Source organism: Ambystoma mexicanum, chromosome 7p (assembly GCF_040938575.1).
Source record: "Ambystoma mexicanum isolate Mex_15411 chromosome 7p, UKY_AmexF1_1, whole genome shotgun sequence".
Classification (NCBI taxonomy): domain Eukaryota; kingdom Metazoa; phylum Chordata; class Amphibia; order Caudata; family Ambystomatidae; genus Ambystoma; species Ambystoma mexicanum.
In genome coordinates, this window is record NC_090939.1 from 89051553 (window position 1) to 89065529 (window position 13977).

General features: G+C 44.2%; 1 protein-coding gene across 1 annotated transcript in view; it reads left to right on the forward strand.

Moving 5' to 3' along the window:
* Nucleotides 1-13464, forward strand: part of LRRC58 (leucine rich repeat containing 58) — an 87130-nt gene extending 73666 nt beyond the window's left edge. The window contains exon 4 of the mRNA XM_069635846.1: nucleotides 8604-13464. Within this exon, the coding sequence (XP_069491947.1) occupies nucleotides 8604-8803 (200 nt within the window). The 3' untranslated portion in view covers nucleotides 8804-13464. The remainder of the gene's footprint in view (nucleotides 1-8603) is intronic.
* Nucleotides 13465-13977: the final 513 nt, after the last annotated feature.

Here is a 13977-nt window from a genome sequence, read left to right on the forward strand (position 1 = left end):
ACGCACGTCTACTGCTCATGAGGTCCCGGCGGCAACTGCTGCACGGACCATCTTTATTCATACCTCGCATGCGCGCCCGGGAACGAGGCTCGCGCATGCGTGCCTTTACTTAAAGACATAACAGGCGTGAGCTCAAGGGAGGCCGGCCAGAGTGAAAGTGGGAAAGCAGGAGCAGGGGTCCCAATGCAAACTATCTGTTTTCTCCAGCATGGGGTCTGGCATGGATTCACATGCTCATGAATATTCCCCGTCGTCAGGCCGGGAATCCTCGGTATAGAAAAAATCAGTATCAGTTTCGTTTCTGATCTGTCTTTCTCAGTAGTAACCAATCACTGGTCTCTGGATCATACTGCCCCCAGCCAATGACTGCCCTCTCCCTAAGCCCCGCCCCTGGCAGCCATCCTCAGATTTTTACCGCACGTTCAAGTGTTGGGAGTCCTCGTGCTGTAGCTCTCAAGCTTTTGCTGCGTTTTCGCGCTTTTTTTCAGATTTTTCTCATTTTTTCGGTTAAGTAGAGCCTCAAGCTCCACCGTTTTTACTTCCGATCAACGGGGATCCGTTTCGGAGTTTCTACACCCCTCAAGGGTGAAGATTTCGTCGAGTTACGCTTTTGGAGGATTCCAGAAGTTCCGAGGCCTACCATGGCCCAGGAGAAAGGGAGCTCGACGCCCGGGAAGCTGTTCAGGACCTGCCCTGGATGCCAGCTTCAGAACGTTTTCAAGGAGGACGAGCATTCGTTATGCCTCTACTGTCTCCATGAGGACAAGACGCACAAGGAAAAGGCCTGGCGTTTTGTGGGAACATGTCGGAGCGGACCATGAAGGATCGCTACCTCCGTCTCGCCAACTGGCTGGAAGGTAAGAGCCCGCCAGAGGGTGCCCCGGTGACTGGGGCCCAACAAAAGGCTAAGCACTGCGAGTCTGCGGGCACCGGGAGCGCCGAACGGTCTGGCTCCTTGGCTGCCAGGCAGGGCGCATCCTCCCCAGCGCCATCGACCACGAGCCAACGCTCTGGCTCGGGTAAGAGGAAGTCCGAGAACCCGGCGAAGCGTCTGGAGAGGCCCTGGTCGATCTCGAAGATTCCAGCAGAGGGGGAGCGAGGCTCGGACCCCCCCCAAGGTGAAGGCCCCAGGCGTACAGAAGGTGACTTTGGCCTTAATTCACCCTGCTAGGACCTCGATTGAGGATGTCACCGCGCCCCTGGCTCAGCCTGTGGAGGCTACACCAGTGGAGGCGCCCTCAGGTACCAGTCTCACTGCCACCGCGGAGGGAGTCGTCTTTCAGGCCCATCGAGAAGAACCCCACGAAGTCCTTGTTGGAAAGGGTGGGGGAGGGGCTGGTGGCCATCGTGGATATGGACACGACCTCTGAAGAGGAGCTCATCCAAGTTGTGGGGGTGGGGGGGGGAGGGATATCAAAGCGACCTGAAGGATTTCAGCCTTTGTATGTCCGGGCCTGGGAGAATGTGGTTGGGCCATACATCCCAACGTAACACAAGTTCAGCAGGAGCGACTAGCAACACAAACACTGACTAGTTAAGTACCCAGGAGTTGGACAGTACTTTCCACGATGAAGAGCATCAATGTCGCCGGCTGGTCCCCCAGGTAAGACCTCAGCAGCTCTGGTTTGAGCATCTGGCCTTGCTGGCCTGATGTCCATTTGGTGCAAGCAGACTATCGGACTCTGGTCACAGGGATGCCCAGCAGACTATCTTCCAGGCATTTGGATGTGGAGGCTCGACACAGGCTTTGTAGCAGTGACAGTTGTCACCCAGCAGATTTTCTTCTTTCGGTCCTTGACTTCTGAGGGGACTGCTACAATCAGGATAGAGTCTCTGTAGGCCCAGACAAATGCACACAAGTTTGCAGCAGGAGCCGCGCTAGACTAAATTATGCATCGCAGCAGTGCCAGAGGTCCCAGGGTATTTGGGTATTGCAGGCCTGGAAGGTCTCAGCACTTCGTGTGATGGCTCAAACTGTAGCTGGTCTCGAGACTGGTTGGGCCCACCAGTCCAAGGGAGGATGTCTGGTCTGGATCTTCCCTGCTGCACAGAAGAAAGGGCTGGAGCTGCAATGGTCATTGTCGGCTTGGCTGTTGCTTGAGGTAGCTGCAGATTTGCTTCTTCGGAATGTTTCTTCCAGTGGTTGACTCTGGTTCAGCATCAAGAACCTCACGCAGTGCTCCAGATAGGATTTTGGAGTGGGTATTTTACTCCCAATTTTTTAGAATTGGAGTAAATCCATTTTCAAGAGTTAAGTGATTTTCCTCCTTCACAAGAGTAAAAAAAATGTCTGACAACTATCCAATTTGTGTAAAATTAAAACTTTGTTTGAAAACGGCTGTATTTCAAAGTGGTTCTAAATAATTTATTGCACCTGTGGAAAACATTTCCCCCACACAAGAACCTTGTAGATGCATACTACCCAGTTTCATCTTCATGATACTTGGGCACAAACTCTGTTAAGAGTTACTATAGATGCCAGCTAGTCACATTGTGTGATTTCCTCACTTTACCAGCATTACTGCTCTGCCTCTTGGGCCTACTGTTGCTGCCTGGCACTATCTGCTTGACAGCCACTCCATGTTTTTGATTCATCTCGCCTTCTCTTTGCTACTTAGTTTACCCTGCCTCTCACTTTCTGACGCTCTGCCTCTCACCCTTGTGTTGCGATGCCACATTTTGCAGTCTGTTTCTCTGTCACTGTAGATCTTCCATCTCTGTGTTCTATTGTTGCTTTTTCCCCTTCTATATCTTGCTGTATCGGCTGATATAACTCCCCTTCCTCTTTCGTGTCATTACTCTGGCTATATCTGGCTATGTCCCGGTAGGATAGCTCAGCGGCAACGTGCGCGCCTTGGAAGCAAGACAACACGAAGCAACACAGGTTCGATTCCCGGGCCCGTGCTTAGAAACCTCTGGGTGTTTAAGCGCGTTATAAATACGCAACCAAGACAAAAAAAACAATTACGCAACTTAAACAAACAATTCCTGTAACAGCGCCTCGATGCCCGCAGGCTGTGTGAGTGCTTTAAAAAATGCAAAATATCTGTTTTTCATTTTCTCGGTTGTGGTTGCTACTCCTTTTTGATTATCTTTCTTGCACTGTCTGTTATTGGCCTGTTCATCTCTAGTCTTGCTTTTCTATTTCCATCTCTCCCCACCTGCTGTTGATACGTGTTTTATTTTTCTCTCAAATGTCTTTTGCTCTGCTTCTTTTCCTTCACTCCTATTGTGTGTTTGTCCTCTTATTTCTGTTTGCCTTCTGACTTTCTTTGTTGCCCTAACATGTAGCTCATTGATCACTCTTCTTGTTGCTCGAATTCCTTTGTTGGATTGTCTAGTATGTTCTCTGTCCCTTCGGCCCCCTCCTCCACCACCCCTTTGTTCTTCTGTATTGCTTATGTTCAGAGTTGCTCTTCCTCTACTGTTTTTCTCTTCGTCTTTTAACACAGTAAAACATTTTCCACCATGGCCCTCGGGTAAGCACTGCGCCCCGGCTGCCCATGCATTTCAAATTTGCCGATTTTGATTTTTTTTTGTTTTGTTTTTCACTGTGCGGCCCGTGATGTCCGCAAGGCTCCTTCCCAACTTTTCCCTCTAGCATCGCCTCCCGCGCCCACCCCCAGACTCCCATTGGCTAACCCCTCCTTATACTGGAATTGACCTGGGCAGCCCTCTGCCGAGCAGCCCCTGCGGCTAAGGGCCCGAGGCAAAGGGCAGCGCCTACATTGTCGACTCCAATATGTCTGCAGGTGTCAGCCGGGGAAGCCAAGGAAGCCAGCAGACACCAACAAAACTGATTGTGGCATGGGTGGGGTGTAGAGCAATTACTTTACTCCAGAAAGCCCCTGTCACTCTACCTTACATTCAATAGCGTGGACTGCCATAGACTTAGACAATACATACTTAGGAAGACTTGTGACCACTGTAAATGGATTGTAAATGTTGCCTTGTGATGTATATTGACTTAATTGCCAACTTTAGCTAGTACCACACCTGTAGGGTTTAGCATGCGCCGCATCTAGATAGAAGTGTGATTGTTAGCATGTGCCACACTCAGGATTCTTAACTTTTACTTGTGCCACATCTAGACAGAAATGTGAATGTCAGCATGTACCACACCTAGATGGAATCCCATACTTGCAAGGACAGCTATGCAAACTAACCAATTTCATCCATCTGCATAAAGTTGAGAACATTAGCCTGCACCGTATCTAGACAGGATTGTGAAGATTAGCATGCACCATACTCGGACATAATTCCCTACTTTGGCCTGCGCCTTATCTAGACGGGATTGTGAATGTTGGCATGTGCCACACCTGCACAGAATTATGAAGATTGCCAAGTACTACACTTAAAAGGAATTGAGAATGTTGGCATGTCCTGCAATTTGATAGAATTATGAACATTGGCCTGTGTGGTATCTGGATGGTACTGTTAGGGTTGGTGAGTGCCACACTCAGACTGAATTGTGTAGGGCAGCAAGTGCCAAACTTAGACACACAACCATCTCTCGCACAGCCAGCTGCACACACCTCACCACACTGCAACAACACAAGCCGCACCAACGGCACACGCGGACCGACACCGATCCAAAGCTCAGCACCCGGTGTCTACCGAGTTGAAGCTGCCAACAGAACACCACTCCACCGACTATCCTACACCCTCTTCACCTTACTAACCCATCCCACCTTCTCATTTACAGATCCTCGAGCGCCCAGGGACCAATTCCGTTGGTGACGGTGCGCTGTATAAGTACCGTTAACATAACATAGTAGCAATAAATATCTAAACATCTAGTGCAGCTATACCATTGGGTGCTCCTTTTTAGATGTTTGCACACCACCTTTTGGCCATTAGGCTGGGAATTCTAGAGTTGCAGGTTTGTCTGACCAGATGCAGCACTTGCTTGAATACAAACAATGTATGCCATTACAAGTACAAGAGCCCATATTATATATGTGTTCTGTGCTATTACAGGTTTAGCGGTCTTCATGGGACGTGCTTTTGCTAAGCCATTACAAGTATAGTGGTCCTCATGGGATGTGTGTTCTACTTTTGAGCCATCGCAGGTATAGCAGCCCTGATGAGTTGTGTTCTGAGCCATTACACATACAGCAGTCCTCCTTGGATGTGCTTTTTCTGAGCCATTACAAGTACAGCAGTCCTCCTTGGATGTGCTTTTTCTGAGCCATTACAAGTACAGCAGCATAAATGAGATGTCTGTTCTGAGCCATCACGGGTATAGCAGTCCTGATGATTGGTGTGTTCAGTGCCATTACAAGCATAGCCACCCTGAACAGTTGTGTTCTGAGCAATCGCAGGTATATCAACCCTAATGAGTTGCATCAGCCATTACAAGTAAAGCATCCCGGATGAAATGTGTGTTCTAAATCACTGAACCTTTAGTAGTTCTTTTGATAAGTTGATAGTTAAGTAAACTCTGTTACAATTGAATGTTTCCTGCATCTTAAATGCATGCATATCTCATTAACTCGCATAGCAACAGGATCTGAACTAACAGGTTACACTATCTTTGCAGCTGGCTTATTGACCCCACTGAGTTGCCTTTCCCCACAGGTTATTGACAATGAAAGGCAAATAGGGTTAGGACACTGGCAGTTCCATGCGAGGCTTGCCTGAAATACATTGCTTGACAAAAGCTCTAAGCCTGTTTGGACTATACTACATTAGTCAGGAGATTCATAATGAGGCTTTGAAATGTGCTACAGTTTTGGCAGTGGGACTCAGTAATTGGACATGGGAGAAGATGACGTTTTGAAAAGCACAAGACCCAAGTAGAAGGGAGTGAAGTATATGACAGCAATGCTTTCTCACAGTGTCGGAGGTTGGTGGGAAGAGCTCAGTCACTGGTCTTGCTCTGTACTTTAGCTCGATGCAGAAAATTCACACATGTTCGTGCTTTCTTAACAGCAGCTCTGTTAAATTCAGGTACTGTCCCAAAACAGCTACCAAAAACTGGACTCACTTTCCACGAAAACCCAGTCTGATTATCTGCTCTTGTTACTCACTGATAACAAAAAAGATTTTGGATTTGTCTCCTGGAAAATCCCTGATACTTTGTATCTGCTTCCCTCACTTTGTTCCCCCCCCCCCCCCCCCCCATGACTTGTCTAGCACTATGTTGCTTCCCAAAGCTAGGTCCATGCACAAATCTAATTATTTAAATTCCACCACCCCTGAGTCACTCTGAACCAACATGGGTGCTCAGTGTTTGTAGACGTCCCTTGTATTCACATTTTGCATTCTACCGTAATGGGAAGTTGTAGTTTACTTACAAATTGGCCACATGAGTCAAACTTTTGTCAAGTGGGACCTATGTGAAACATTGACGACATTCTCTGGGTTTTCGTGGAAAGTGAGCACTTTCATTTTAACCAGGACATGTTTCTGCCTACTTTATTTCTTAACCTCTGTGTATGGGCTAAATGGTTTACTGCAATTTTAAAAATGAGGGCTCTCTCCTGGAGTTTTGGTAGCTTAACCATGCTGATGATTGGCGAGTACCCTACTGCTAAGCAAAAGTATGTTTCCCAATCTGAAAACTGCCTCTGGACATCTGTGAATGCTAGTCTGGATTGATTACTGGGCTGATCTTGCTCCTGATTTCAGAACATGAGGAGGCGATTTCATGCTGTTTAAGGCTACATTCAGGACTAACCCACGTCTTGCCTGTGCAAGTGGTTCTGTTATCATGAATATTGGCTTTCTAGCCCTACCAACCTCTGCCCCCTTACTGATGATGCAGGATGTGCTATCTCTGGTCCTGCACCTCAGGAAAATGATGATCATTATGAAGGGGCAGATCTTTAGGCCCTCCTCGATCAGTGGATCTGAAAGCTGTTGTGTACTTGCCCATGACTAAGGAAATGTTCAGTTGTCCTTCACCCTGTTGCAAAATGAATATTTTGAGCCTGATCCTTGATACTTCGTTGATCGGTTGGTATCCCAATTCCTCCCAGAGATTTTTGACCTTCCCAACTCATGCTCATCCACTGGTCTGCTAAACCTTTTTACAGCCAGTGATAACCAATATACATGAAATTGGCTGGGGGTAAGCTCGGTTTCAGCTCTGGTGGTTTGTCTACCAGGATAGGGTTATGCGATCAGATTTGTATACTCACTGATACAACCAGTTTGCTATGCTAAAAACTGTTTTCAGGGCTGTAAAAGGATAGTCTAGAAGGCAGGTGTGTTGGGCATGCCCGCTGTCAATTTTAGACTGAATTGTGACTTAATGTTCATGGAAAGAAATATTTGATTTTTACAGGAGAGCTTTGGGGCTTCCATATAATTTATTTTATGGTTTTATAAGGGTAATCATTTAAAGGTTGGTATTGTTAAGGGAAGGGGGGAAGTGTGTGGTGGGCGGGAATAACCTAGTGCTTTGAGGATGCAGTCCAATGTGGAATGCTTTATTTTTTTCTACAGTGTATATTTTTGCTGTAAATCCTGGGGCAGCTGTGTGATAGATTAGAAACCATGCTCAGTGCGTCAATCATTTGTAAGCTTTTGTTGGGCATTGTATCTCCAAGAGTAACCAATCTGTAGTACAGGTATGTTGCTATGTGCAGAGTGGTTAAATACCACTAGCAAGACTAGAAATGTTTTGATCGCAAGAACATCTGCTGCGCATGAATTTCATACAGAATAAAACATTGCATGGTGTGTGAACATAAACCTGCTCTTTGTCGTCTGATCGGCAGCCAGTGATTTAGGTCTTTTTCATGGTGTACCTTTGTGTATTAAGATGTTCATCATTCACCTATTGAATATAAGACGTCTCTGGAAGACTAGCTGCTAATTGGCTCTGTCTCAACATAAACCTGGATTATGGTCCTTTGACTGTTTTACTTACCATGGGTTGCTAGTTTTATTTTATGCACTGATCATTTGAAATCTGTTAACTTGTTGCGGTTTTAGTTCAGTATTCTTTGTGACTGCGCCTTCTGAATGTAAAAGCCACATTGTTTGGTTTAAAGGGTTAGAGCTATGTTGCCCATTACATTTAGACCATTTTGAATGGTGTGGGGGGGGGGGGGGGGTGTATTATAAATGTTTCATTGAGGGGGGAGCAAGACAGCTGAATTAAGAATGAATGCTCGAAGTCTATTGTGTTTAGGAACTGGTCCTGTGGAGTTAATAGGGATACCTACACTTGCTACTGTGGCTGGCATAACCATTGCAGGATGGACAACAAGGTTTGTGGCAGTGACCCTTTGGCTGCTTAGGGAGCAGTGCATGTTATATTGCTGACTTGAGTATATTTCTTTTCTGCGGGAGGAGTGGGATGTTTTGAGGGAGGTGAGAAGAACCCACAACGCTCAAAGCTGCCTGCGGCTTGAATGAGTTAAATGTTTTTTCTGATTCTTCTAAAATGTCTTGAGTCACCATATGCCAACTTTTATGGAGAAGCTTAGAAAATGGATGCTGATGTGAAGGTGGGCGAGTACCACATGTTTTGTAATTGTATCCTGTACAAATGCCCTCACTAGCTCTACAACATGAGCAAGGGAATGCAGACACAATGTGTAAATTAAATGGAAATTCTTCTAATGTTCCTCTCCCTTCCTTTCCCGCAGGAGTCTACTTCGACAGTTGCGTCAGACAGATCAAGTTTGTGGATTTCTGCGGGAAGTACCGCCTCCCTTTGATGCATTACTTGTGCTCTCCTGAGTGCTCCTCCCCTTGCAGCTCCAGCTACACCTCCCAGAGTGAGTCTGATTCGGAGGACGAGGCCAGCGCGGCGGCACGCCGTATGCAGAAGGTTCTCCTAGGGTAAAATAAATTGGCGAAAGAGATGGACAACCATCCGGCAATACAGCAATTGTGGAGCACTGTTGAAAAGCAAGACCCTAGCATGAGCTACAAACACTGAAGCAGTGGGTAAATGCGCAAAAAGAGCAGATTTCCCTCTTGTTTTGATTTGTGTAGAACTGCTGGGGAACAGAACTGGCCGCAACAATAGAAGTGCGTGGAAGCCAACAGAAAATAACTTTTATTTTTGTGAACAATTAAAGTGGATGGGCTCACAAAAAAGAAAATGTCTCAGACCACAAATCTTATATATTTATTTTCCTTTGAAAGATCAAACATAGTCTAGTTGTACAAATCTTCACTGGCCTCTTTTGCTCAGCCTCAAGTCATGTTACAAGGATGACCTGTTGTAGTGAGGAAGCTGGACATGTTTGCTTGAGGGGGACATGGGGAAACCCTTGCTATATGTTCCACACGAGGCTCTGATGGCCGCTTTTGCTTTTTGCCAAGTCAGCTTATTGCCTTTGAAAAAACCGATCCAAAGGGGAATGGGACCTCCTTTTCTTTTTAGTTGGATCATGGCTGCCTTTCCTTCATTTATTCTTTTGTGTTTATGGGATTTGCAATAAGCCGCGTGGTGGTAAACAGTGGACACACCGGCCTCCTCTTGCTGCATTCATTAAAATGTGATTGGCCGATGTGGGTCCCATTTTAGCAAGAGTGGTGGGCAGCGGTGGTTTAGTCTTTTGCTTCTCGAGAGCTGCAGCCTGCACAATGAACCAGCACCTCGAGCAAAATGAACTGGCTTTCCATTCGAGCCTTGGAAGAGCATTGAATGACCTTAATTGCGATGTATTGCATCTCTTTTGCAAGATGAACATAAGCCTGCTGTCTTTTCTCAAGCACTTAGTCCCCGAAATGCATTGATAAGGAGGCAGTCCTACTTGGTTTGTTTAATCCCGATGCAGTACTTTCTGCGGTTCCAATAGTATGTATACAATGTGAGCTTGTCTGTTAGATTTTTATTTTAAATGTACCCATCCTTAATATGCTTAGGTGTGCCTTATATTCACTACAATCATCTCACTAAAAAGTGGCTTCTCCCATCATAAACCTGGTTTAGTGTCTACAAGAAAACCTCAACGATCAGGCATTGAGCACTGCAGGGCAGAGATGGGAACGGATTCCTGGACCTACTCGTTTTTATAGTGGTCCGAATCTTCTCAATTTCCCAGTGTTAAGCCCGAAGAAAAAGGAAACGCACGTTTGAGACTTAGAAAAACCACCATTTCGTTCTTTGGTGGGCATATTTATTCTTTTTTTTTTTTTTGGGTCACGTTTTAAAAAAGAATGTACGTTCTAGTATGAGCCCCATCTAACTTTGTGTCTTAATGTTAATAGCATGGGCAATGACTTCTCTGGTCATGCTTTATTTGTTGCTGTGTGCCTTTGTTTTTCAGGCCATGGCAAGACATTGTGTACTTGTATTGATGTTTGTCTGTGCCCGCCCCAGATCTATTTCCTCATTTGTTAAGGATGGGAGTGGCCAGTTTAATTTGCAAGACAAAAAAAACCTTTGAACAGCTTGAACTGCGCCCAGTCAACTGAGTATTATCATCAAAATAGCATTTCCTCTTTTAATAAAGGTCAACACCGTAAATAAACCAATTTGAGCTAATTGGAATTAATTCACTATCATTTAGTATATAAACAAAATTGCGCTCTTAAAATGTACATTTAACATGGCATAATTATTAGATACAAAACAAAAAAATCAAAAGATAAATGGGCTGCAAACATGTCCCAACTGATAATACTTATATTGTGTAATATAACTGCTAGATTTACGTACTTGTAGTGAATTGATGCGAATGACCTCAAACCTGTTAATTTATGGTGTTCACCTTTGCCAACAGCTCATAAAAGTATACCCTGAAGAAGAGCCTGTTTCTCGAAACACGCACTGGCAGATGAGGCAAGTGTAGCAATCTTGAAAGGGAACAAGCTATTTGTTTTATGTATTGGAGATTAGGGAAGGAGTCTCTAATTTGGACTATGACTCCGATATCGCCAAATAATATATTTTTTTGCAATCTTTTTTTTTTCCTTTTAAGAACCAGCACAGATTGTACTTACCTTGCAAAAGATATTTTTTTTCAGTTTGTACATTTTATTTACATTCCTCTGGCGTTCTTACCTCGGGATCCACTTATCCACAGCCACCTTCAGCTGCCTCTACTTGACCTGTTTTCACTGCTGGGTCTCCAGGTTTCCTTGTGCTATGTCCACTTTTGTATCATTGGCAAATATGGAATTTGTGTGCTTCATTGCATTGCCCTTTTTAGCTTTTACTGTTTGATGAACACAATATTGTAAATTGTCTAGCCCTCTCGTGGTACATAGAATGTTAATTGACATCTCTAGCATAGATCTCGGGCAGTGTGTGCAATCATTGCTTTGGTGCATCTGCCCTCATTGAGAGCCTTAAGAAAGCTTGTCTAATCAAGCATTCTGACAAGTCTTCAAGAGTTTCTTTGGTACAACAGAGATGCCTTTTTCGACTTTGTCCTCGTTTGCCATAGAGTTGCTTCTCTTTTTTTGTGGAAATGTTTTAGCCCCTTGGGTAGAATAATGATCTGTAGATGTCCTGGCCTCCTAGGAGGACAGCTGACTGGGTGCACATCTGAGCTGTGAAGGCTTCAGTCTGCCTCCCTGGTCACGTTCATTGCAATATTGTCTCTCTCTCCAGTTATGCTTTGCTTTTAGGCCAAAAGTAGTATTGAAGTCTATATCTTCACACATCGTTTGGTTCAAACATATGTGATTTTAACATCTCCTAGTTGGGTAAATTCAGTTTGTGGCCTAAATATCCACAATGGACTAGTTTATCTTCCTTCCTCACACTTTGGCCTGCAGAATCTTCATACAACAATGCACAAGTCTGCATACATTGGGTAGTGTATTGTCTAGTTAGATCATAAAAGGCATGGCTCCAGGCACCAGCCTGTTGCGCCTGGGCAGTATCGTTTCTTGCTTTTCAGTACGGTCTGCCCATATAGCAGTGTCTCATACTGTGCATTTCTATTCAAACTGTTAGATGAAGTCATTGTATGGTAACCTGGAGCTACAATTGGCTCTCGCTCATTCTGTTCTGCAAAGTCACCTTATCACCTTTTTGGGTGGCCGGTGCAGTGGAGATGCTGTTTTTTCTAGCATGGACTCCTTGAGCAGCATTTATGGTCAAACAACCTAGTAGAGGACAGACGCAGTATTAAAGTTGGTCTAGTTTTGTCTGATCTGGTCTTTTCTGATGCACAGCTGCCGTGATGGTCTCCAGTTGGTTCTAATTAGTGTGCTACCGCTTATGTTATTTCCTCATGAATATGCTCTGGTCAATTGGTCAAACCGGTTATACATCATTATTTGCTTAAAATGTATTATTTTGGACATAGTAAACACTAAGTGCCCATTAACCACAGCTGAAAAACAGATGACTATCAAAATACCAAATAATGTAGGGGCTGCAATAGTTGAGGGCTAGACCTAATTACTGTGTGTAGGAAATCATTCAATCAGCAGGAGTTGATTGTGATGTGTGTGTCTGTGTGACAAATCTATGTGTGACCTATGTTTTTGAGTGTCGCCACCAACTATAATAATGTCAAAATGATGGGGAAACCCTTCAACGTCTGTTCCCAACCCAAAACGATTGAGTATTTGTTCAGTATTATTCCGATGATCAACGCAGATCTTTCACCTGTTTCTAAAAAGGCATGTAATGACTTGTGCATACTGCATAATTTTAAAAAGAAAAACACATTTCACAATTTGACACGTGGGGCCATCACAGGTGTAATATCGGTGGTTTGCATTTGTATTGCACCGGTTGTCTTACGATCAAGCTTCTCATGATCGTAGTCGTTTAAACCAGCCAGGCTGCTCTAAACTAGAAGCGGTCGTCCAGTAGCTCCATACTGCATTATTGCTATGCATGTTATGTTGTTGGTCTTGATTTGAAAGTGAGTCTCTTCAATATTGAAAGTATGGCATCGGCAATAAAACTTCCTTGTGGCCTTTACTGAATTTAATTCGAACCAGAAATCTTAACATGCAAGTTTATTACATTTCAAAAGTGGTCTGCCAAGTTTGTACGAGTCTTATGTTTGTATGCGATGCAGGGTTAGGAGTCGCTTTAAACAAGTTTCATTTGTTCTGTGCGTGTGTGGCTGTGAATGAGTATGTATCGCAAATGATTTATGCATTTTAAGGAAGAACCATCTTTCCATGCCCTAATTAAGTCACCTTTTACCTAATAACACCAGCAGATAATGTGCCATTACTCCAAGGTCCCATCCCCTCAGCTCCCAATCGTATGGGATGTCTTACCTGTGCAAGGGATTGGACAGGACTGGAGCATTGTTTTGTAAACGCTCAGAGCCTTACAAGATGCCATACAGTTCTGTAATGTAATGCATTGCATATCGTTTGGAGGTGAAACCTTTATAATGCACTCTTGTATGCAACATCTGATTCAGACTGCACAAAATGTTGAAGCATTCGCTTTTAGCTTGAAATCTTGAGTTTCGAGAGCACTGCTGTCCTGTGAAATAGTGTTTTATGTGGAGGGTATCTTAATCTATTAAAATATACTGTGTATATTAATAAAAATAAGGTATTTATCAACAATTGTCTCACTTTTTTGAATTTGATGCAGAAGCTTGTCCGCACTTGCTCCAGATGATTCTGGTGTGGGTGTATTTTACTCAGGATTTTTCTTTCTTACTTTATTTTTTTTTATAGGTTGGAATGAAATAATTGTTTAGGTAATACAAAAAGTCCTGTACCTAACGGGAGTTTTTTTATAAGAATAAAAATGTTTATACATGTATGTATCTTTAGCTCAGGCCATAACAATAGTAGTTTCTTCCAGTGGCACTAGATTTTCTACTGGAAACAACCCTATCCATGGAACTGTTGTGGTGAAAGCGGGGTGGACTATCTTGTGTGTGTCCTATTTTGTGTTGGGAGTATCTTTACTCCCTTTTTTTTTTTTTACTTTATGGGTGTATTTGCCTATTTTTAGGCAGTACGTCTCAGAAACACCCCTTAATAAGGGTTGCGTGCCCACTTGCTGGAGTTTGTTAGTGGTTTTGTGTAATGACCCCAGAGTAAAATTTAAAACATATTCTAATGAATGTC